Below are 25,188 nucleotides of genomic sequence, written 5' to 3' on the forward strand. Positions count from 1 at the left end.
AATAACTGTAAAAACCCAACTGAAAGAACAATCATACAGTTTCATTAACTGGAACTGAGTAGCTATAAATGTAACAGAACAAGACTATAGAGGGGTTCAGTTGAAGACCACTCACACTCTAATAAAAATAATATCAATAGAGAAATCCAGACTGCTGTCCATCTGTATGTTTATTTCTATTTGTTAAAAATCTGACTGAGAATACTTTGAAAATGTATAGCTATAAGTTACAGGTTCCATAAAATAAACCTTTTCTGTTATGTTACCCGAGAGCGATAGTCAGTTCGTTAATTGTGCTAAGGAGCAGAACAACACAAAGAATTTGCAGACATCGTAACAGTAAACGCAGACACAAACCAGAATTATTATTGGCCGAGAAAACAAGCCCGAGTGAAGATTTCATTATCAGCACGACTACAACGTTCAGTAAAGCATTCCAAACAGTTCAATTAATAAGTCATTGATATACAATAGTAGTTCTAGCAACGGGACATCGAATACAAGCCACATCAATTATAGGTAAATTTACATGTGCAACATTACATCTTTCAATATCGTTTTCATTTCCAGAGCCACAAAAAGAGTCACGGAAGAATAAAATACCGAGGGTTACATACATACAAGACCCTGAATTACAAACCCTGGAAGAGGGTTTCGATTTCGATAAACTAATACAACAGAGCAGGCACCGACCGAGAGTGGTGAAACCCTAGGTGAGGGTTTGAAGGCGTGACAGACATAAACTAAGGAACGAGAACCTGAGTTGACAGAGCCATACAAGGAACCAACAAAAATATCATAGAGTGGCAGAGCCTACCGGATAGGACCGAGAAGAGCCTTGGTTGAACCCTCCTACTAAAGCCCTCAATACCTATAGAGCCAGCATTCGCCAGAGTCAGCCAAACATCGATTAAAAGGAAGGAAAATAAAGAGAAAGAGTAAGGGACCGTGACCATAGCTGAGAGCTCGCAGTAACATCGTCGAGAAACATTCCCATAACAACAACCATTGACTGTAGCGAACAAGGAACAAACCAGATTAACGACTGAGGAAGGAAGCATTGATGATTGAAGCAGGGACAAGATATTTACCTGAAGATTGCGCAGAAGCCGAAGGAAACCATAACGCCAACCTAAGAACAAGCCACCGTTGGAAATGCCAACTGAAATGAGAATGCCACTACCGAAGTTTACATGCACAGCCTGAAGACATTGTGACAGAGAGGAGCCGAAGTTCGACAGAGAACTTACCAAGCCACCGTTGGATGAACCAGAACAAGCCACGGACCGGGGAACAAGCACCCGCATGCATGCAGAGACAGACAAGCAGAAATGCCCACAGTTTAATGCATAACCACAACATTCCGACTTGCAGAGCTCGGTAGCAAACCCACAGCCAACAATGGAAAATGACCAAACGAGCAAACAAACTGGGGGAAGAGTCTAGGCTCGAGTGGGAAACACACTTACCCAGGCAAGGACTATTTTAATGAACTCATTAAATGTCATACCAACCGTAAGTTACATCCTGTGCATTTCATACATGTGTCCGTTCTATTATTTGTTTTAATCAACCGCATAACTATTGCATAAATCATTCCACACACATTCGTTAAACAAACCAAATCATTTCATATATCATAGTGTTATAAGGGCGTTTGGGCTAGGCACCATCAAAGTGGTATCAGAGCAGGCAAAGTTGATTGAAGATATGGAAGTGGGGCGACAAGGTCGTGGCCGAGGTGGCCGAGGTGCTCGCAGATTGGCAGATGAAGGATTGAGAGAGGAGATTCGAATTCTCACTGCCCGTTTGGAGGCAGTAGAGGTAGGTAGATGACGAGACCCGGAGATAGGTGACGAGAGTGAGGAAGAACCTGAAGCAGCAGCAGATGGACAGGAAGGTGAGTCTGCAGAAGTGAGATTGTTGAAGTCTGTTCTAGTGGCGAGTAGTAAACCCAAACCGGAACTCCCGACGTATGATGACAGCCTGTCTATTGAAGTCTTACTGGATTGGATTAGTGAGATGGATAAGTACTTCGAGTGTGAGGAAGTCAGCGAAGACCGCAGAGTTCGGTTCGCTGCGATGAAATTGAAAGGACACGCAGCCCTATGGTGGGACAACGTCCAGAATGAGAGGAAAAGAATGAACAAACTGCCGATCAAGACCTGGTCAAGGATGGTGGCCAAGTTAAAAGGCAGATTTCTGCCAAGGGACTATCAGATTGCGCTGCACAGGCAGGTGCAGAATCTGAGGCAGAAAGGATTGACGGTAAGGGAATATACCGAGGAGTTCTATCGAGTGAATTTGCGGGCTAGATATACAGAGGATACAACGGAAAGGACAGCTAGGTATGTTAATGGATTAAGGTTGGATATTTTGGATGAAATCAACATTTTGTCACCGAATAACACTGAGGAAGCGTATCAGAGTGCAATGAAGGCTGAGGAGAAAATCACCAGAAGACAGAACGCCCAGAGAGGATGAGGAGCCAGCAGAGGGAAAGGTCAGTCCTATGGTAGAGGGTGGACTGCTAGCAGCAATGAAGAAGGCAGCAGTTCCAGAGCTTCTGGATCAGCAGACAAAGGTGATAGTACAAGGGGTGGAAGGTCATCCCAGCGGGGCAGAGGTAACGGCCGAGGAAGAGGGGTTGGTTACCAATGTTATCGGTGTCATAAATGGGGACATAGATCATTTGAGTGTCCAGAAGCAGAACAAGCTGGACAGCGGGGTGCATACGTGGCACAGCTGGAAGAAGCGGCAGCACCTCCCCAAGAAGCAAAGAATGTTCCAGAGACAGGGGAAGCTTTAGTGTTGCATAAAGTGTTGTTAAAACCAGTTAAAGAGGTCACCGACCAGACACAGCGGAAGGCTTTATTCAGAACAGTTTGTAAATCGCGAGGTAAGTGCTGTAAATTAATTATAGACAGTGGTAGTACTGACAATTTAGTGTCTACAGAGATGGTAGAAAAGCTGGAATTGAAACGTTTGAAGCATCCCAATCCCTACAGGGTTTCATGGCTGCAAAAAGGCCATCAGTTACTGGTGGATGAACAGAGCGAGGTGGAATTTCAAATAGGTAGATACAAGGACAAAGTTGTCTGTGACATCATGCCAATGGATGTCTGTCACATACTGTTGGGCAGACCTTGGCAATACGATAGGAAAGTGACACACGATGGAGTGACGAACTGTTATAAATTCGTGAAGGATGGAATCAAGCATACGCTTGTGCCCATTAAAGAAGAAGAAGGGGCAGCTGAGACAAGTGAAACCAGAGCATTGCTGGTGAGTGGAAAACAGTTTTTAAGACAGGTTGAGGATAGTGAGATAGGTTACGCAGTGGTGAAGAAGGCCAGGACAGTGTTATTGCATACAGAGATAACAGATTTACCTATGGAGATCCAACAAATGTTGGAGGAGTTTACGGACATAGTTGTAGATGACTTGCCAGACAAGTTACCCCCCAAAAGGAGCATAAGTCATCACATTGACTTCATACCCGGAGCCAGTTTTCCGAACAAAGCGGCATACCGAATGAGCCCCAAGGACAATGAAGAAATCAGGAAGCAGGTGCAAGAACTGTTGGACAAGGGATTGATAAGAGAGAGCTTAAGCCCTTGCGCTGTTCCGACAGTCCTCACCCCCAAGAAGGGAGGAGAGTGGCGGATGTGCACCGACTCAAGGGCCATCAACAAGATCACCATTCGGTACAGGTTTCCGCTACCACGAATGGATGATATGATGGATTGTTTAAGCGGGGCAGCGTATTTCTCCAAGATAGATTTGAAGAGTGGGTACCATCAGATACGAATACGTGAGGGGGACGAATGGAAGACAGCCTTTAAGACGAATGAGGGGCTGTACGAATGGCTGGTCATGCCATTTGGGCTGAGCAATGCGCCCAACACATTCATGAGACTAATGAATGAGATGCTGAAGGAGTATATTGGGAAGTTTGTGATAGTTTATTTGGATGACATACTTATCTTCAGTAGGACGAGAGAAGAACACCTTCAACATGTGCGTAAGGTGCTAGAGAAATTACAGCAGAACAAACTGCTAATAAACTTGAAGAAATGTACTTTTCTGTAGAAGGAATTGATTTATTTGGGGTTTGTAATAGCAGAGAATGAATTGAAGATGGATCCAGAGAAAGTGGCAGCGATAGTGAATTGGCCATCTCCGAAAAACTTGTTTGAGGTACGTAGCTTCCATGGATTAGCAAGCTTTTATAGGAAGTTCATAAGGAATTTCAGCGAGATTTGTGCGCCAATGCTGGATACTATTAAGAAGGCCAGCCAACCTTTTCGGTGGACAGAAGCAGCGGAGAGAAGTTTCCAGTTGTTAAAGAAAAAGATTACTGAAAGGCCGATCCTGAGGTTACCAGATTTCAAGAAGTTATTTCAGGTTCGCTGTGATGCCAGCGGGACAGCAATTGGAGCTGTTCTCAGTCAAGAGGATAAGCCTGTAGCATTTTTCAGCGAGAAGCTGAATGAGAGTAGACAGAAATACTCATCGTATGATAAGGAGTTTTATGCGGTTATACAGGCGCTAAAACACTGGAGGCATTATCTGTTAGGAAATGAGTTCGTGCTGTTTTCAGATAACTCTGCATTACAGTACATAATGCAGCAGCACAAACTGAACCACAAACACGCCAAATGGGTGGAGTATCTACAGAGCTTTAATTTCGTATTGAAACATATTAGCGGGCAAGCTAATAAAGTAGCAGATGCACTGAGTAGAAAAGCTCTACTATTGCAGGAAAGCACTGTGCAAGTGCTAGGATTTGAACACTTACGAGATTTGTACCAGGCAGATGCAGACTTTAAGGAGGCCTATGAGGCATGCCAGAACCCCTTGGTGAGGAATAATAGCCCTTGGTTAGACTACAATTTGCAGGAGAAGTTGCTGTTCAAGGGCAGACAACTGTGCATACCAGACTGCTCGATGAGGGAGAACATTATTCGAGAAAAGCATAGCGGAGGCTTGGCCAGACATTTCAGCATGGATAAAACACTCGAGCAGCTCAAACATTTTTACTTTTGGCCAAGGATGCAGAGGGATGTGTGGCGATTCGTAGCCAGATGCAAAGTGTGCCAATTAGCAAAGGGTCACAGTCAGAATACAGGACTGTATACACCGTTACCTATTCCAGGCAGACCATGGGACTCAGTCAGCTTGGACTTTGTCTTAGGCCTACCTAAGACATAGTGAGGATATGATTCGGTAATGGTATTGCTGGATAGATTTTCAAAAATGGCACATTTTATTCCTTGCAGGAAAACTAGTGATGCCACTCACGTGGCCCACTTGTTTTTTAATGAGATTGTCAGGTTACATAGATTACCCAAATCCATCCTATCAGACAGGGATGTGAAATTCACGGGACATTTTTGGCATACCCTGTGGAAAAAGATGAATGCTCAGCTGAGTTACAGTTCTGCTTACCATCTGCAGACGGACGGACAGACAGAAGTTGTAAACAGGAGCTTAGGGAATCTGCTGCGAAGTCTAGTGGGAGAGAACTCGCGGATGTGGGATCGAGTGCTGGTGCAGGCAGAATTCGCTTACAACGATTCACCTAACCGCAGCACAGGCTTGAGCCCTTTCCAAATCCTGTACGGCATGCATCCTCGCGGAGTGCATGAACTGCGGGATCTTGGACTGCAAGAAAGGCGGAGCGCAGACGGAGAAGATTTCGCTAACGCGATGAGGGATTTGCATGAACAGGTGAAACTTAAATTGCAGGACAACAGCTTAAAGTACAAACAGCAAGCAGATTTGCGGAGAAGGGAGGTACAGTACAATGTAGGAGACGAAGTAGAATAAGTTGAAGTACAAGAAAATAGGACCCTGCAAAATTCTTCGGAAGTTTTCAGCAAATGCCTATGAGATCTAGTTGCCACCAAGAATAGGCATTTCGCCTATTTTTAATGTAGCAGACTTGTTTCCCTACACGGCCGACCCAGAGGAGAAGGAAGACGAAGGAACCACGTGACCCACACAAGACACTCAGGACGAAGGAGAAGCTTGGAAGAGACAGATGCCTTACGTTCCACCTCCCGAGATCGAGAGCATTCTCGACACTCAGGTGGCGAAACGAACTCGGTGGAAGGAGTACTTACAGTACCTGGTCAAGTGGAAGAACCGTCCAATTGAGGACAGTTCGTGGCTTGATGCCAGGCAGATCGAACAGACAGGTACTTCTGTCGAGAAGCTCATGGACCGGAGCCATGATTTCTTTTTGCCCCGGGAGCCTGATGCAGGAGCATCTAGCTCACCATGACCGGGTGAAGTCTCAGCCAGGTCAAAGAACAGTGAATTTACTTTTATGAGTTTTTTTATGATGGTCAACAGGGAAATTAGGTAGGATTGTTACTTTTATTTACTTTCATTTAGTTAAAGACCGTTACATAGTTAGGATCTGGTGTTGTCTGTTGTTAGCAAATCAAGATTATCCTTTTTGTTTTAAAAGGAAAAGAAAAGACAAATGTACTGGGAGACAAAATCTTGTCGTAATATAGGACAACTGATTAATAACCAAATAACTGTAAAAACCCAACTGAAAGAACAATCATACAGTTTCATTAACTGGAACTGAGTAGCTATAAATGTAACAGAACAAGACTATAGAGGGGTTCAGTTGAAGACCACTCACACTCTAATAAAAATAATATCAACAGAGAAATCCAGACTGTTGTCCATCTGTATGTTTATTTCTATTTGTTAAAAATCTGACTGAGAATACTTTGAAAATGTATAGCTATAAGTTACAGGTTCCATAAAATAAACCTTTTCTGTTATGTTACCCGAGAGGGATAGTCAGTTCGTTAACTGTGCTAAGGAGCAGAACAACACAAAGAATTTGCAGACATCGTAACAGTAAACGCAGACACAAACCAGAATTATTATTGGCCGAGAAAACAAGCCCGAGTGAAGATTTCATTATCAGCACGACTACAACGTTCAGTAAAGCATTCCAAACAGTTCAATTAATAAGTCGACGATATACAACAGTAGTTCTAGCGACGGGACAGCGAATACAAGCCACGGAAATTACAGGTAAATTTACATGTGCAACATTACATCTTTCAATATCGTTTTCATTTCTAGAGCCCGAAAATGAGTCAAGGAAGAATAAAATACCGAGGGTTACATACATACAAGACCCTGAATTACAAACCTTGGTAGAGGGTTTCGATTTCTATAAACTAATACAATAGAGGAGGCACCAACCAAGAGTGGTGAAACCCTAGGTGAGGGTTTGAAGGCGTGATAGACATAAAATAAGGAACGAGAACCTGAGTTGCCAGAGCCATACAAGGAACCAACAAAAATATCGTAGAGTGGCACGGCCTACCAGATACGACCGAGAAGAACCTTGGTTGAACTCTCCTACTGAAGCCATCAATACCTGTAGAGCCAGCATTCGCCAGAGTCAGCCAAACATCGATTAAAAGCAAGGAAAATATAGAGCAAGAGCAAGGGACCGTGACCATACCTGAGAGCTCGCAGTTGCATCGTGGAGAAACATTCCCAGAACAGCAACCATTGACTATAGCGAACAAGGAAAAAACCAAATTAATGACTGAGGAAGGAAGCATTGATGATTGAAGCAGGGATAGGATATTTCCCTGAAGATTGAGCAGAAGCCAAAGGAAACCATAACGCCAACCTGAGAACAAGCCACCATTGGAAATTCAAACTGAAATGAGAATGTCACCGCTGAAGTTTACATGCACAACATGAAGACTTTATGATAGAGAGGAGCCGAAGTTTGACAGAGAACTTACCAAGCCACCATTGGATGAACCAGAATAAGCCACGGACCGGGGAACAAGCACCTGCATGCATGCAGAGATATAGAAGCAGAAACACCCACAGTTTAACGCATAACCACAACATTCCGACTTGCAGAGCTCGGTAGCAAACCCACAGCCAACAATGGAAAATGACCAAACAAGCAGAAAAATTGGGGGAAGAGTCTAGGCTCGAGCGGGAAACACACTTACCCAGGCAAGGACTGTTTTAATGAACACATTAAATGTCATACCAACCGTAAGTCACATCTAGTGCATTTCATACATGTGCATGTTCTATTGTTTGTTTTAATCAACCGCATAACTATTGCATAAATCATTCCACACACGTTCGTTAAACAAACCAAATCATTTCATATATCATAGTGTTATAAGGGCGTTTGGGCTGGGCGCCATCATAATGTCACTGAAAACTTAGTGAATAATGGTCTCAAAATTTCCTAATTTATATATTTCTTTAGAACTTTCTATGTATTTCAAAGTCAACTATTAATAGATACCTATGTTAGGATTTATGCATACAAAGGCATAACTTAAAACCATTTTTTGTTTAGTAGGTCAAATAAGAGAGAAGATTTTATTTTGAATACGTTAATATTTATATAAGAAAGAATAATGTAAAACTAGTAAATTAATAAGTTGTTTGGTAAGATGATGGCTAGTTTTTTTATTATAATGGTCGTTAATGATAATGATAATAATAATGATGACTAATTCTTATTTAGGTTAGATTTAGTTTATATGATTAATTATATTTTATATGTTCAAAAAGTATTAAGGTAAGTTTTCAAGGATCACCATAATTTTAATGGATTAAAAGGCTATGAAGGTTGATATTGTGACAAATATTCTGAAATTAGGATTTAATATGAGAATTTGGAATACATTTAAAGAGAGTGTTTTTTCCTCTTCAACATACTTAGTGTAACAAAGATGATATATTTTTCCAACCCATAGTACTTTAGAAATTGTATAATTCCTAGTTCCCTATGGAGCTTGTGAGAATATACTTTTATTTTAATAATACCATTACTCTTATTTACACTAATCAAAATAAGGAGATACTTTTGATTTTATAGATCAAGGTTAATCACTTCTTTATAGTATCTTAATTTTCTTTTATCCTTTAATTCTTTATCACATCACAATTTCTTCTTAAATTTTGATGTTATAATATTTCTAATGTTCTCATTACTTTGTAGATCTCCCTTTATTCCTAATGGATTAACCAAGATTTAGTAGTTGCATTTCATCCCGCTTTAGTCATAGGTGGTTTTGTCTAGAGTTTGAAGAAACATTTGGAAGCCTCTTGTCTTCCATGTGAATTATTTGTTCTTGTACATTACCTAGGACAGGGTTTATTTCCTTTAATTTTGGCATTTTAGTTATAAAATCCTCTTAATTCTTCTTTATTTTTATCCATGTTTCTATATAGATATCACATACCTAAATTTCATATCCATATAAGATAACGAAAGGGGATTTTCATCTTAAATCATATTGAAATTTCAACTAGTTTACAATTGTTTTCAAAACCATGATAAGCTTTCTACCCTCCATTTATTATTTTCTTAATGTTGTGGTACATTTGAGCTTGTGATAAATATGTATTTAAAAATATGTATGCCAAATCAAGCCAAGTTGTTGTTTTCCTATATGAGTGAATCATAATTGGTCCTTTTCAATTTAATTATCATAATCATCGTTTTGTCAGTGTGAAAAGTAGAACCATACTAGAGTAAAAATCATTTGGGATTCGTAGTTGATTATCATGATCTTAAAGACTTCTCACCATAAGAACATTATAAATAATAAGGATGATGATTACACTAGACATATATGTGTTGACACAACCTGTTTCCTCAAAACATTATTACGTAACCTATTAATGAATATACTAGAAAAGGTAGGGAAGAGGGGTCAACCTCTATTAACTCATATATTGAATTTTTTTTTTTACTAACCCTTGGTGTTCCTAAGCTTGGAAATAATTTTTTCACACAACCTTACTGCAAAAACTCTCAACTTGAAAGGGACTTTCGTCTCTTCTAACATATCCCAAAGTTTCATCATGAACATTGTGTCAAATGATTTTCTAAATTCAATGAAATAATAAAAGACATCAATTTTATCATAACAACACGTCTTCATAATGATCCTATATGTAACAAGGTGTTCCATACTTGAATTCAAACTTCTTAATTTTGTCTTGGCTTTTTTTTGTCCATGGATTTATATTCATACACTAATCTTATTTTAAAAAAATAATTCCACATAGCTTTGGTAACATTAGGCTAATACTAATGTTGTTGTACTTGGAGGGAATGTTTTTATCCCTAATTTGAAAAATAAGTACAACGAGGATTTGTATCCAAGGTTTAGGGAAATATTGTTTGGCTATTAGATTGGAAATATTATGTATATCAAGTGTGTAGAATTTGATGTCCTTAGCTTTCTCTTTTGTAAGCTTTTTATCCCTTACATGGATGCTTTATATACATTTCTCCATATTGTTAAGAATTTATAAATGTTTTTAAAGTATGAATTCGAGTTTCTCAAAATAATCATATTATTTTCTTTAGTTTTTTTGTAATCTAATAAGTTAGATTAGTTAGCTGCAAACGTTTCTCTGTCTTTACATTTATAAAAAAATTACTTAGCCATTTAATTAGTTTTATAACTATTTATAATATCAAATTTTAATGACTCTTTAAAGACATCCCTAATGACTTTTCTAACAATTTCACACTTATCAAGGGTTGGTTTTTTCACTTCTCTTTTCACATCACAACTCCAATTATAACTTGTTAATAAAAGTACAAAGCGTTGTTGTAAATTCATCAAAGAGGTTTTCAATATTGTTCATATAACATAGGATATGTATTTCATATTTAAATACTTAAAAATAATTGTAATTTTTTTTGTGAAGGAAATTACCTTCTGTTATACTTTTATTTAATTGGTCTTTTTCGAGTTTTTTTAATTTAAAAGGATAAAATTTACTAGATGGTTGTAGACAAGGATATCATATATCACATATATGTCTTGTTTGTAGTCCATGAATATATGTAATTTGGTTGGATATTGGCCACTTCACTAGGCCATTGCAAACTTTTAGAGCATGACAATGGTAAAGCTTAATTAACTTTGTTGTTTATATATAAAAGACTAGGTTTCACAACATTGGTTAAACTTTTAGATCATAATTCATGAAAATTCTAAAGCTTAATTAATGCTTTAACATTGTTGTTTATATGTTAACTAAAACAAGGGCCTCATTTAACTATAGAAGACTAGGTTTCATATCATTGGTTAAAAGAATAGACTGATTACTTTCATTTCTAACATTAAAGTCTGATAAGAAAAGTTTACTCCCATCATTTTTAAACTTTAAATATCTGGTACTAAGTTAATGTTGGTAGGGACAAATTTGATATAGGTTTCGTAAAAGAAAACATTGCTACGTAAATATTATATTATGATGTGTAATGTTTAAAATTTATTTATATTAATATGTAAGATGATATTATATTACGATGAGTAATGTTTAAAATTTATATTAATATGTAAGATGAAATAATTTGTATAGATCAAGATATCTTTTATTTTTTAGGAATTGGGTTTTTAAAATTTTAATTTAATTATCAATAATTATTACATGGATGGTAGGGATTTAACCTCCATTAAATTTTCAAGAATATACTTAGTAGTATACACAAATCAAAGGTTGAGAATTATTTTCATAGTAGGTATGTCTTTCTTCCCTTTTATTTAAATTCATTAATTGAAATAAAATTCATTAATCAAAAGGAAAATGTCATATGAACAATTATCATATGAAATTAGTTATGATTTTTTGGACATAAGGTATTGATAAGCTATGGTATTGTAACAAATCCTATTTACATATTAATAATCTTCATAATAAAGTGAGAGTGAATATCCATGGTCAATTTTTTTTAAATGTATATATGTCTAACATATATTCATTCATTTTATCAATAATAATAATAATAATAAATAAAGTTATAATTGAGTTAAATCTTATTATTTTTAAATTTTCGCAACTTGAGATATATAATGAAGTATGTGTTTTGATACTTATTATGGGTTGATGCATATGGACATTTACCAATCATAGTTGTACTAGTTATTAGTTTCTAATAAGGTGGGACACTAGGAACAACAAATATTTATTTTTCAATATTATTGAAATATCTATTTTCTAAACCTTTTATTGGACCATAACTTGAAAGTCTTATTGTAGTCTTTACACAATAGAATGTCATGTGAATAAATACTTAAGATGGATGAAGTGTTCACCAAAACTCTTCAAACAAAATACACAAGATTCTAGAAATTCTCAACAATATTAATTATTTTATTTTCTTAAAATTGAAATTTTCAAATATAATTTTTTTTATAATACTATTATTTTTATTACTAAATAAATATGTTAATATTGTAAAAAAAATAATAACGACCATTTAATATGTGCAAAATTCAATCACTCAATTCTTTCATTACCCATTCAATGATTATATTTTATTATTTAATATCTTAAATGTTTCCATATTCATCAATATTGTAATGTTCATATGCATTCGCAGCATATTTTGTTACAAAAACTAACTCTTTTTAGATGATCTTTTCATCCCATAAATTTGTTTAGTATTGTATTTTGCACAGTTTTTTTTTATTTGTTTAAATTAAATCAGGTGTCCTATCGATTCATCTTATAATTTAAAATTCGTAAAAGAAGCTAAAAAGATGTGGAATTTTCACACCTTTAACAGGAGGATGCATCTTGACCAAATGTGGTTACAAATCGTATTTCTTTTCAGATTAAGATATAATCCAGCAAATACTTTTATTATTAATTCTTACACGTGTAGAACACATCTGTAACATCCTTCCTGAGTAGTTTTTCTGTTTCTCAAAATTCTGTAATAATAAATTTGTATAGTCTCGTGGCCGCCGCCAACTTCTTACGTACCATTCGATGCAAGAGCTTTATTTTGTCATTCACAATTAACGATCTCGATAATTTTCATTATTTTGTCATTCACGATTAACGATCTCGATAATTTTCGAAAGCAATAAAAACAATAATGGAACAGTCTTGGCAGCCCAAACACCGTGTCAAATAACTTAGTTTGACGGTTTGGTATATTTGTTTTAAACAATTTTGATTAAAATTTGATAGAGATCCGTTAGGATTCCAGGTTTCAGATTATATTATGCCCTGTCAAATGATGTAGTTTAACCGTTTGGTATCTTTTTTTAGAGCAATTTTGATTAAAATTTGATAGACATCCGTTAGGATTGCAGGTTTGAGATTATAAGATGCTTGAGCTTTTAAAACTCAAATTAATTTATATCCTATAAATTATAATTTAAATAATAAAAAATGGTAATTACATTGATACATAGCTATTTCATAACAATAAGGCTGATAGATTTTTCAATTTGTTTTTAATGGACGGACAAAATTTACTTTTTAAGTGAATATTCTTAGTCTCACATCAATATGGAGGGATGAGATTCTCTTAGATCAATTCTTAGTCTCACATCAATATGGAGGGATGAGATTCTATTAGATCAACCTGTTGTATGTTAAGTTTAATTAAGTTGATAGGCATATTTAATGGATGGACCATATTTATTTTTAAGTGAATATTCTTTTCGTCATATCAATATAGGGTTATGAGATTCAATTGAGATTGATATTTTGCATATTACATTTTAATTTAATTATTAAAGTGGTGTTTTTCTATTTCAATATACCATTATTAATGTTTTACATAGATGTCAAGGACAGGTGATGGATGGTCTATTTTTCCTGTTAAAAAAAGGAAAGGTGATGGATAGTCTATTTTTCCTGTTAAAAATGGAAGATGAAACTTATATACTGAAACTAGCAGCTCAGCAAGGTGCACCTCGAGATTAGAATTGCTATATTCAATTAATCATAAGATCACAAATATATAAGGTTACATAATTTTAGGAAGATTAGAACTGCGTCGTACAAAATAGCAACTAATCTTAAAGTAGGACACACACAAAACTGTGAAACAAACTTTCTCCAATAATACCTATTCATCATTATTTCCAATTCTCCCCCTTAATGGAGAAATAGTTCACTTGCACACCTAACATCTACCTAAACAATTAAAATTTAATCCTCCCTAGGGGGATTGGTGGTGCTTTCTCATAGGTATTACAATATTCAATAAAAATTTCTTTAGACTCAACCTTTTCTCTAACAAAGTGAAACTAATTATTAATATGTTTTCTGTTTTTATGAATAACTAGGTTATTTTCCAGCTTGATTGAACTTTGGTTATTGCATTTTATCACTGTAACAACTTTTTGTTCTTCCCCTACATCATGAAGAAGTCTCCTCAACTAGATTTATTTGCAAGTGGATGCACATACAACTTGATACTCTTATTTTGGTGAAGATACAGATACAATACTTTGCTTCTTTCTGCTCCAAGAAATGACCCCAGACCTAGTACTGAAAGAATAACCTATTATGCATCTTCTATCATGCAGATTTCCAACGCCGTCTAAATTTGAATAACCTATCAGTTTAACATCAAAAGAATCAACATATTTAATGTCAAAGTTTAAGGTTCCTTGAAAATAACTTATGAACCTTTTGTTGTCACCTAATGATTCTCAAGAGGTTTTCACATAAACTGACTCAACACCCTGAATGAAAAGGCTAAGTCAAGTCTAGTTGTAGTGAAATAAATCAGACTTCCAACTAGATGTTTGTACATTGTATCATCCACCTCTTTAGAGCCATCACTATTCTGAAGTTTAACATTCTACTATATAGGTAATGAGGCAACTTTGCACTAACGCATTCTAAATTTCTTCAATAATCCCCTGACATACTTTCCTTGACTGAGAAAATTCTAGCCAGAATCCCTCCAGACTTCAAGACCCAAGCAATAATGTAAATGTCCAAGGTCCTTCATTTCGAAAACTCGTGACATCTGCACTTTGATTTCTTTAATCAATTCATCAGCGTTTCCAGTGACAATCAGGTCATGAACATATAAAGAAATCAACACAGTATGCCACTTTGAATCAAACAAAGTACACAGATTTGGGTCATTCTTACTTCGCTGATAACCATTTTGCAAGAAGAAAGAGTCTATCTTTTCATACCAAGATCTGGGTGACTATTTCAATATATACAATGCCCTCTTTAATAAATCCTTGAGTTTGTATGAGATATATCTCTTCCTTCAGTTCTCTATTTAAAAAAGAAGATTTCACATCTAGCTGGTGTAGACTCTAATGATGCTTTGTAGCCAAAGCTATTAACATTCTAATAGTATTTATCTTAGCTATAGGAGAAAAGGTCTCCTCATAATCAATCCCTCCTTTATTTGAGTACCCTTTAGCCACCAACCTAGATTTATATTTTTATACACTACCATATGCTTAGTAATTAGGTCTATATAACAATTTACAACCTATGGGCTTTTCCCCTTCTCGCAATTCAACTAAGTTGGAGGTTGTGCTTTTAATTATTAACTCATATTCTTCTTTCATAGTTGACCTCCATTCATCATACTGACTTTCTCCATTATAATTTATGGGCTCAACAACATTTAAAATATCGGTCATAAGAGCATAGTTGTTATACCTTACTGGTGAGTCTGCCTACGTGATCTCCTTGATCGCAGACCTGCCTCAAATCTGTCTTAATCACTCCTGAGTGGACTTGGATTTCTCACTATACCCGCATCACTAGATTATTCTTTTTAATGTTGCTGCTGCACATGGTTGTCTTTAGCTTCATCATTGCTATCATCAATCAGTAATGGAATGTGCCACTCCTCATAGCTTTTGTCTATGCTCACTTCATCAACCTGTTCATGGAATATAACATCTCTGCTCACAAATACCTTATCAGTAGATGGTTAAATAAGTTATATACTTTGAACTTAGAATAATACCCTACAAATACGTATTTTATGGCCTTAGCATCTGATTTCTTCGTATCGTCCTTAGGAATATGTGTAAAATCTTTTGAACTAAATACTTTTAAATGATTAACTGCATGCTTAAAACCATATAAAACATCAAATGTAGTCTTGAGATCAAGACTCTTAGTTGGAATCCTATTCTTTAAATAGACTGCATTATTAGTAGTTTCTTCCCAAAAACCATTTGATAGGTTCTAAACTTTCAACCTGTTGCGTGCACACTCCACCAGAGCTCTATTATTTCACTCTACAACCTCGTTTTGTTGTAGAGTGTGTGGTATTGTAAATTGTTGAATTATTCCATGATCCCTGCAATATTTGATGAAGTTTCCAAGCATGTATTCTCCCCCTTGATTTGAGCATAGAGTTTTGATTACCTTCCATATCTACTTTTTATTCATACTTCTAAATTATTTAAAATATTCAAAAGTACACATTTTCTTTCTCAGAAAATATACCCAGGTATATATTGTACAATCATCAACAAATAACAAAAAATAGTAAGCTCCTCCTAAGGACCTTGTCTACATCTGTCCCCATATATCAGTACGCACAAGTTCAAGTATATCTCTCTTTCTTCTATTTACATTTGAGGGATATTCATCCCTGTGCATTTTTCCAAGTGCACATCCTTCACAATCAACATGTGCATTTTTCAAAACAGGAAGTCCATTAACCATACCTTGTTTTTGTAGTAGCAATAAGTCATGAAGTTTGATGTGTCTGAATCTTTGATGGAAAATATTCTATGTTGTCATCGTTGTTGAAGCTAAATCATGATGTCGAATGCTTGTAACATTCAACTTATATGAGCCTTCAACTCGTATTCCAGATACCACCAAATTTTCATGATCCTACAAATCCTTTATGACATAATAGGTTTTGAAAATTTCTACCTTCAAGTTCTCATATGCCATCATGGAGGCAAATATCCAATTATTTTTAATGTCCTGTACATACATGACATTCTAGATGTGCTTGATATTACCATCACGCAATATCACATGAATATATCCATACCCTTTAATCTCATATGCTTTGTCATCACCTAGGTAGATGTTAGCACCACTGCTTTTCTCTTTAAAACTTTCAAACCAATGCTTATTACCTATCATGTGGATGCTCCATAATCCACAAAACAAGTTTCAACCTCATCAGTCTCAGTGGAGAGAGAAGAGTTACACATAAACAATTTGAGGTCATGATTCTGATTTTCGTCAGAAAAGTGCCTTGCATGCTTCTTATGTCTATGTCTACCTTCATAACTCTTCTTTCTATAACAATTTCTAGAAATGTGACTAGTTTTACCACAGTAAAAACACTTGATTCTTGAATCATTTCTAGCTGATGACATACTTTGGAATGTCTTTTTTCTAGGTTTTACCACCGCTTTTATGTCCTACTCCTGGTTTTCCTATGAAAGGATTTTTCTTCACTATCAATGCGAGATCTACATTTTGAGGCTTCAGATTCATCTGCCTCTCTTATTCTTGCATCAATATCCCTGTCATCTCTTCAAAGGTGGGAGATTTCTCCCTCATTGTCAGCCCTGTAATAAACATATGAGAATCATCAATCATACCATTTAACGTAATTGAGACGAGATCATTGTCGGACACTTTCTCTCCTATGTTGCCCAACTTGACTCTCAACACTTTCATCCAAGAGATGAATGCAACAACAGATTCATTCTCCTCCATTGTGATGGAGAGAATCTTACTCTTCAGAAACAAAAGGTTATTTGTATTCTTTATCTCATACAGATCCTTCATAGTCACCCAAATATCATTGGCATTTTTGCACTCTTTGACATGATGGATGATGTTTTCTTTTACTGACATCTTCAAGAACACCTACACTTTGTTTTCCCTCTTCTCCTAGTATTGAATTGATGCAGTTGTTCCACCGTCAGCTGTAGTCAGCTTAACTTCATCCCCATTTGCAATTTCCCACGCACTTGAACCCTTTAGCAGTGTTTGTGATTTGAACTTCCAATTGTTGTAATTCGACCCATTGAGCTTATTTCTCTCATTCAGAGCCGCTTTTCCCATGTGATTTTTCATTGTGATATGAGCAATATATGGATTTACTTCAGGATCTTCAATCTCCAACAATCGATCCAGTCACCATCAAGTCTACACAAACACTGACGATCTCAATCTTAAGAAAAAAAAATGTACCAAAGGAGCAATTGGAGGAATGATTTTCTCCACCTCAACACATCAAAGCACCACCAAAAGAATGCGCACCCAAAAAAAAACTACATCAAATGACCATTGGATCAATCTTGACCTCTAATGCATCGAAGTCAGTTTCATAAAAAAGAAAACACCAAAACCGAAGTAGGGTACCATCCAAAATCGGAGCAAACTTACAACACCAAAATACACAAACCATGAAATCTCAGGGAAGGTGTGAATAGCAGCAACGATAAAAACATTCAAAATGATAAAGGAGAAATAATTGGAATGGTAGGCTTCTGATATGCCTCACAGAAATTAGAATTTGACATCAACACAGCACTACAGTCATGTGATCTCAACTGTCAGCGTAGAGGATTGATCAAGGTCTTATCAGAACTTGCACTCTTTGCTCTATGTGGAGGAAACACAAAAGACGTACCAAAAAACAAAGGATCTCACAACAATCCTCTCTATGGTCTCCAACAATTTTTTATAGTCAAAATCCACCAATTGATCTCGAGTTTCAAAGATTTTGATCTACGAGCTCACCACGAATCACCATGCTTTTCAATCCGCAGAAGCATGAATAGGCACCAACTAGGCACCATCGTTGCCCTAACATAGATCCACATCAAACTATTATTTCAACGATGACATGTTTCAGCACTCTCCACGAATGGCGATGGCATGAGGGTAGGCGACTGTTACAACCAAAGCGATCACCACAATCTACACAAACCCTAATATAAGCTAAAGATCCAACATCCAACTCACCACTACACCAATATGCCAATGATCCACCATGATCTTCCAACTCACCATGACCAGCGCGAGATTAGGGTATCGTGTCTGCGCTTTTGAACCGCAATGGACGTGATTCATGTAAGGAAACCCCGATAAGCATGGGATTAAGGGGAAAATGTTGCACTATTCCCTTTGTTGACCAGTACATAAATGTTGGAATAAAAATGCGTTGAGATGGATCTGCAGAGGAAAACAATAATGAATTTTGCAACAGTTCCTTTGCCACTGAGGCTCTCTTGAGAGTGCCTCTCTCCCGCCACTATGGATCTTAGTTATTTAGCCACCAAGACTCTTAACTCCACTCTCAATTCAGCCACAAAGGCTCCACACTCCCACTAAGGCTCTCCAGCCACCAAGGCTCTCAACTCTCCACAAAAGCACTCAATTTAGCCACCTTGGCTCACTAGCTCTGATACCATATTAAAAATCGAAGATGAAACTTATATATTGAAACTAGTAGCTCACAAGTGAGCAAGCTGCACTTGGAGACTACCCAAGTAGAACCGTTATATTCAATTAATTATAAAATCACAAATATATAAGTTTACATAACTTTAGGGAGATTAGAACTCTCTCCTATAAAATAGGAACTAATCCTAATCTAGGACACACACACAACTGTGAAACAAGCTCTCTCCAATAATACATATTCTCCATTATTTTCTACTTCCTCTAAGGCGATGGATCATTTCAAAACACAATGTGGCTCGATGTACAATCATTCAATTCAATGTATGGTCTTCATGAGGAGCAAACTCTTCAACTTTAACAACTTTAAACGCTAAAGCTGATAGCTCTTAAAATATCCCGTTGGTGCTAATCCTTTTTGATGAAGCACTGGAGGTGCTACAAGCCATGCACTAGCTATTAGAGGAGATTGGCCACCGATTTTAAAAGGTTTTTAACCCATTATAGGCCATATTTCAAATGCTATGAGGATGTAAGCTACTTAGTTCCTTAAAGGATATAAAATGAACATATCTCTCTTCACTAATCTCTACAATTTATAATTAGACTAATTAGACTAGAGAAATCTTCCATCTGTTGGCTATTGTAGTTTATACAACTAACATTGCTATGTTGATGATATAACTCACAAAGTTAAGAGAATTAGGTATGGTATTGTGAATTCAGGGTAAAAAGAGAGAACTATTTGAGATATCATACTAATTATGTGACGATGCCTCAATAAACATATATATCATTAAACTATCAGTCATATCTTTATCCTTCTTAATTCTTATATTTTCATATGTTCTTTCCATGGTTGATGTGTTTTATACAAGCTAAGCCGGTGAGCTTTGTTATGCGGATTATATTTTTTCTACATTCGTTTGATTATGGGGAAAATGAGATTCATCTTTCCAATCTATATTTAGGCGCAATCCTATGAATTCAAGTAGCCATAAGAATGATGTCACTTTCGGTGGCACTTATGAGTATTAGCACCAGGTTGTGGATAGAACTACAATTACTAATGGTTCTATACTATTTACTAGTTGAGAGGATGCTTAACCTATTAGTTTTTTGGTTAGAAATGTTTTCAATTTCTTTTCCCTGATATAAAATTTCTTAGTGTTTTTCTGTGCTAACAGCGAATACATCTACTAGGTTCATTTTTTTGTTTAAATTTTTTTTGTATATAGAAATTTACTTTTGGGTTTTCCTTGTGTTTATAATTACTGGGAGTTTCATGATTGTAATTACAGTAAATCTATTCAATGTTATATTATATTTCATAGATGAAAGAAATAGAACAAACTAAGAACTTAGTAAATCATAGCTACAACTGCTGAATTACACAAACAAGTAATAAAGCCGAGAGTGGATCATGTTTCCCTCTTGCTGATCCTTCTATTTATAGAAAAAATTAAGTCGGTTACTTCATTTAAACAAATAATTTTCTAGGCAATGATTCCCCTTCACATTTGAATCGTTGTTTCACTTTCAAATCCGACGAGCTGAGGTGGTGTGATCAGGTGGCAGTGATTTTTTGGAGTTTGAAGCATAATGGTGGTGTGCAATGATGAATGAAGACACTGTGAAATAATTATTCTTACATTCTCCCCCTTAATTATTTCACAAAAAAATAAAAGAACAAAACTTTTCTATTACATCAAAATGTCATTACGTCATACATACCCCTATGTTTTCCTTGTGAGTTTCAAACAATTCTTTTCCCAAGGGTTTTGTAAATATGTCTACAAACTAGTCTTCTTATTTGCAAAACTCCATATATATTTCATTATTTCTTACTAATTATCGAATGAAATGGTACCTCGTATCAATATGTTTACTCTTCTTATGGAAAACATGATTTTTTTATAATGCAATAGCATATTTTTTGTCATAGAAAATCTGAGTCGTTCTTTCTATTCATGCAACAAATATTTCAAAATTCTTCTCATCCACACAGTTTTACATGTTGTTGTTGTGGCTGCAACATACTCTACTTCAGCTGATGATAGAGTCACAATGGATTGCTTCACTTAGGCCCATGAAACTGCACCTGAACCAAAACTAAATACATACCCAGATGTGCTCTTTCTATCATCAATATTTCCTACAAAATCATTATCTGTATATCGAGTCAGTTTAAAATCTAAATAATATGTATACAAGATACCATAATTTCTTGTTCTAGCAACATATCTTAAAATCCTTTTTATAACTAGCTAACGGGTACCCTTCAGAGACTCCATGAATTTGCAAATTAAACTTACAACAAACATTATATTGGGCCTTGTTGCAGTCAAATAGATAAGACTTCCAACCAATTGTTTAAAAAAGGTTGGATAAATATTTGAACCTTGATCATCCTTACTGATTTTTGTACCAATTTCAATTGGGGTTACAATTGGCTGATATTTTTCCATCCTAAAATTTTTCAATATATCGTTTTCATACATGGATTGAAAAATGAAAATACCATCTTCAGATTGATTTACTTCAATACCAAGAAAATATTTCATTAGGCCTAAATAAGTCATATCAAATTATGTTTTCATGCTTGACTTAAAATCATCTATTGAGAGATCTCTAATGAAAACAAAATCATCAACATATAGGCACACAATCAAAATTTTACCTTCATCGCTTAATTTTGAATACAAAGATGGCTCACTTGGACTCCTGATATTCATCAATTCTACTATACCATACTCGCGGTTCTTGTTTCAATCCATATAATGATTTATTTAATTTGTAAACTTTATCTTCTTGATAATCAATTTCATATCCATGAGGTTGTTTCACATAAACCTCTTCTTCCAAAAAACCATTTAAAAATGCATATTTAACATCCATCTGATATATTTTCCATTTATTTTGTGCAACAATAGCTAATACCATTCTTATTTTGTCAAGTCTAGCTACAAGTGCAAATGTTTCATTATAACCAATACCAGGTTGTTGATTGAACCGCCAAGCTACATGTATTGCTTTATGTTTTTCAATTTCACCTTTAGCTTTCAATTTAGTTTTATAAATCGATTTAACAACTATAGTATTTTTACCTTTAGGAAAATCTAAAAGCTCCAAAATATTATTCCTTTTTATAGCATCAATTTCTTTAGCCATGGCTTTTATCCAAACTTTTTCTTTCACAACTTCATTAAAATTTACTGTATCATATCTAAGTAATAACACATATTTCATTAAATTTGGAATTAAATAGTGGATCTAGAATTTCAAAATAACCAAAATATTCAATTCTAGTGATGTTCTTGTAATAAAAAATTTCTAATTTTAATGAAATATGTGTTTAATCCAAAATTTGAAACTTGATCTATTTCATCATTTAACTCATACAATTCCTTTAGACTTTTAGTATTATGACCTTGGATTCTATTCTTTAATGTAGCTATTGTAGGATTAGATTCATTACACACCTAAGATGTTGTTGTTTGTTGTCCACCATAAACTCATGGTTTGCCACGTTCTTGATTTCTCAATGTTCTGAGTTCTAATTGACTATCTCTTGGTGTTTGACTTGTTGAAGTGCTTGCAATAGGTGTATATTGAATCGATTGTCCACCTTGTACTTCTGTCTCATATTCATTATCATCTCCATGAGATAATATGACTCCCTCTGTAACATATTTATCTATGCTTCCATCCCAAGCTTCTTCTTCCTTGAATTCAACATCTCTATTGATAATATATTTCTTGGTGATGGGATTATAGAGTCTATATGCTTTAGATTCCTTACTGTATCCAATAAATATACATTTCTCACTTGTATCATATAACTTCTTTCTCAATTCTTTGGGAACATGTGCATATGCAACGCATCTAAAAATTCTTAAATGAGATATATGACAACTCTTACCATTTGTGGCTTCTTTGGGAACTCGGTCCTTTACGCTCTTATTCAGACTTCTGTTAAGAATATAAACAACACAAGCTACTGCTTCTCCCCAACGTTCATTTGGTAGATGGTTTTCCTTCAACATACCTTGAGCCATATTCATAATACTTCAAATTTTCCTTTCAACTATTCCATTTTGTTGTGGAGTATAGCATGTAGTAAACTGCCTCTTGATTCCATGCAATTGACAAAACGCAATGAAATATGTTAACATATATTCACCACCTCTATCTGATCTCAAAATTTTATTATGCTTTCCACTTTCCTTTTTAACCATAGCTTCAAATCTTTTAAATACATAAAATGCTTCAGATTTATGTTTCAGAAGATAAACCCATGTTTCTCGATTGTAGTCTTCAATAAAAGTTAAAAATTAAATATTGGTTATTGAATACTGGGTAACCCTTTCACCAATTTTTTGTTCTGCAACAAACGTAGACCACCAAAATATAAATGACCATATCTTAAAACAATGATTTGCAGAAATTATTAGTTTTATAAGCATTCAAGGAGGGAGACAATTCATTTCTCATTATAAGAAGAAACATCCCATTCTTTTTCATTTCTACTCTTTCTATCAGTGACTTGATTGGATATTTGTCAATGATAGTACAAACATTATTCTTGAATAACACTCTATACCTTTTCTCTATGAGTTGTCCAACGCTCAACAAATTGGATTTTAAGCTAGGTACGTAATACACATCATCAATTTTTCTTCTATAACCATCTCTAATATAAACAACAATCACTCCTTTACCTTTAATGCATACCTTAATATCGTTACCCGACATGACTTCAGACTGAATACCAGTGTCTATATTGGAAAACAAATATTTGTTTCTAGTCATGTGATTGTTGCAGCCGCTATCTAAAAACCAAATATCATTCAAACATTCTGGAGTCACGTTACAAGTCATAAACACTTGCTTCTGATTATCGTCAAATTCTTCTGAGATGTGTGCAGATTTCTTACCAACATCTATCTGCCTCTTTAATAAGTTAGCAGAAAAATGGGCATATCTTTTTCAATAATAACATTGAACTTAAGACATATCAGACCTTTGATTTCCTTGATGCCATGTTATATTATTACTCCCCCTTAAATTAGAAAGACATTGATGAGATTTCTTTTCATGATCATAATTATCTCACGGATGCCTTTGATCAGCTAGTCTTCCTCCTCTTCCTCTATTACTCAATCTTCCTCTGCATTTTCCTCTATTAAATTGTAGTTTAATTTTGAAGGCATTCTCCAACGTGCTATCATCATATCTTGACATCCTCGATTCATGTGAAATAAACGAACCAGTCAACTCTTCAATTTGCATTTGACTTGTGTCCTTGAACTCTTCTATGGATACAACAATCACTTCAAATTTATTTGGCAAACTTCGAAGGCCTTTCTTGATTACTCTCTTGTTTGAGAGGTGATCGCCATATTGTCTCAATTGATTAACAACACTCATGAATTGAGTCATAAAATCATCCACAGTTTCATTGTCTTTCATTTTCAGATTCTCGAAATATCTTCTCAAATTCTGCAACTTGACATTCTTTAGTTTTTCTACACCCTCATAACATGTTTCAAGAGTGTCGCATGCCTTCTTTGACGAATCTACATTTGAGACTTTTGAAAGTAACACATCATCTAAGCCTTGTTGAATAAGGCCAAGAGGTGTATTGTCCTTCTTTCTGTTCTCTGTCAACAACGTTCATTCAATATTTGTAAGAACCATCTCAGCTACCTCATTGACAGACTTTGGATACCCATGAGTAACAAATCCCCAAAGATCATGATAACCCAACAATGTTCTCATTCAAATAAACCAAGAATCATAACTTTTAACTTTTCATAGTTAAAATAGGAATTGACTAATTAATATAAATATGTCACAAATAATTGAAATCTTGAAATAAAATTTAAAAGAACTTTTACACTATATTATTTTCAGTTACTTTTAAAAATGATGGAGATGACTTCCAAATACCCTTCCAAA

At 35.3% G+C, this 25,188-nt stretch overlaps 1 protein-coding gene across 1 annotated transcript; it reads left to right on the plus strand.

Moving 5' to 3' along the window:
* Positions 1-1,710: 1,710 nt before the first annotated feature.
* LOC149214166 (uncharacterized) lies at positions 1,711-2,484 on the plus strand. The gene is made up of 2 exons (XM_089389313.1): positions 1,711-1,824; positions 1,930-2,484. Exons 1-2 carry the CDS (start codon positions 1,711-1,713, stop codon positions 2,482-2,484), a joined length of 669 nt encoding a protein of 222 aa, XP_089245439.1.
* The last annotated feature ends 22,704 nt before the right edge of the window (positions 2,485-25,188 follow it).

This window comes from Pinus tabuliformis, chromosome 1_1, assembly GCF_031772625.1.
Source record: "Pinus tabuliformis cultivar Carrire ecotype Pingquan chromosome 1_1, CPIR1, whole genome shotgun sequence".
Taxonomy (NCBI): Eukaryota; Viridiplantae; Streptophyta; class Pinopsida; order Pinales; family Pinaceae; genus Pinus; species Pinus tabuliformis.

Bases quoted from the DNA above. Each gene is read 5' to 3' on its own strand.
- LOC149214166 (XM_089389313.1), top strand. From the start codon at position 1,711: ATGGAAGTGGGGCGACAAGGTCGTGGCCGAGGTGGCCGAGGTGCTCGC. The intron at 1,825-1,929 runs GTAGGTAGATGA...AGATTGTTGAAG, and splicing joins CCCGTTTGGAGGCAGTAGAG to TCTGTTCTAGTGGCGAGTAG.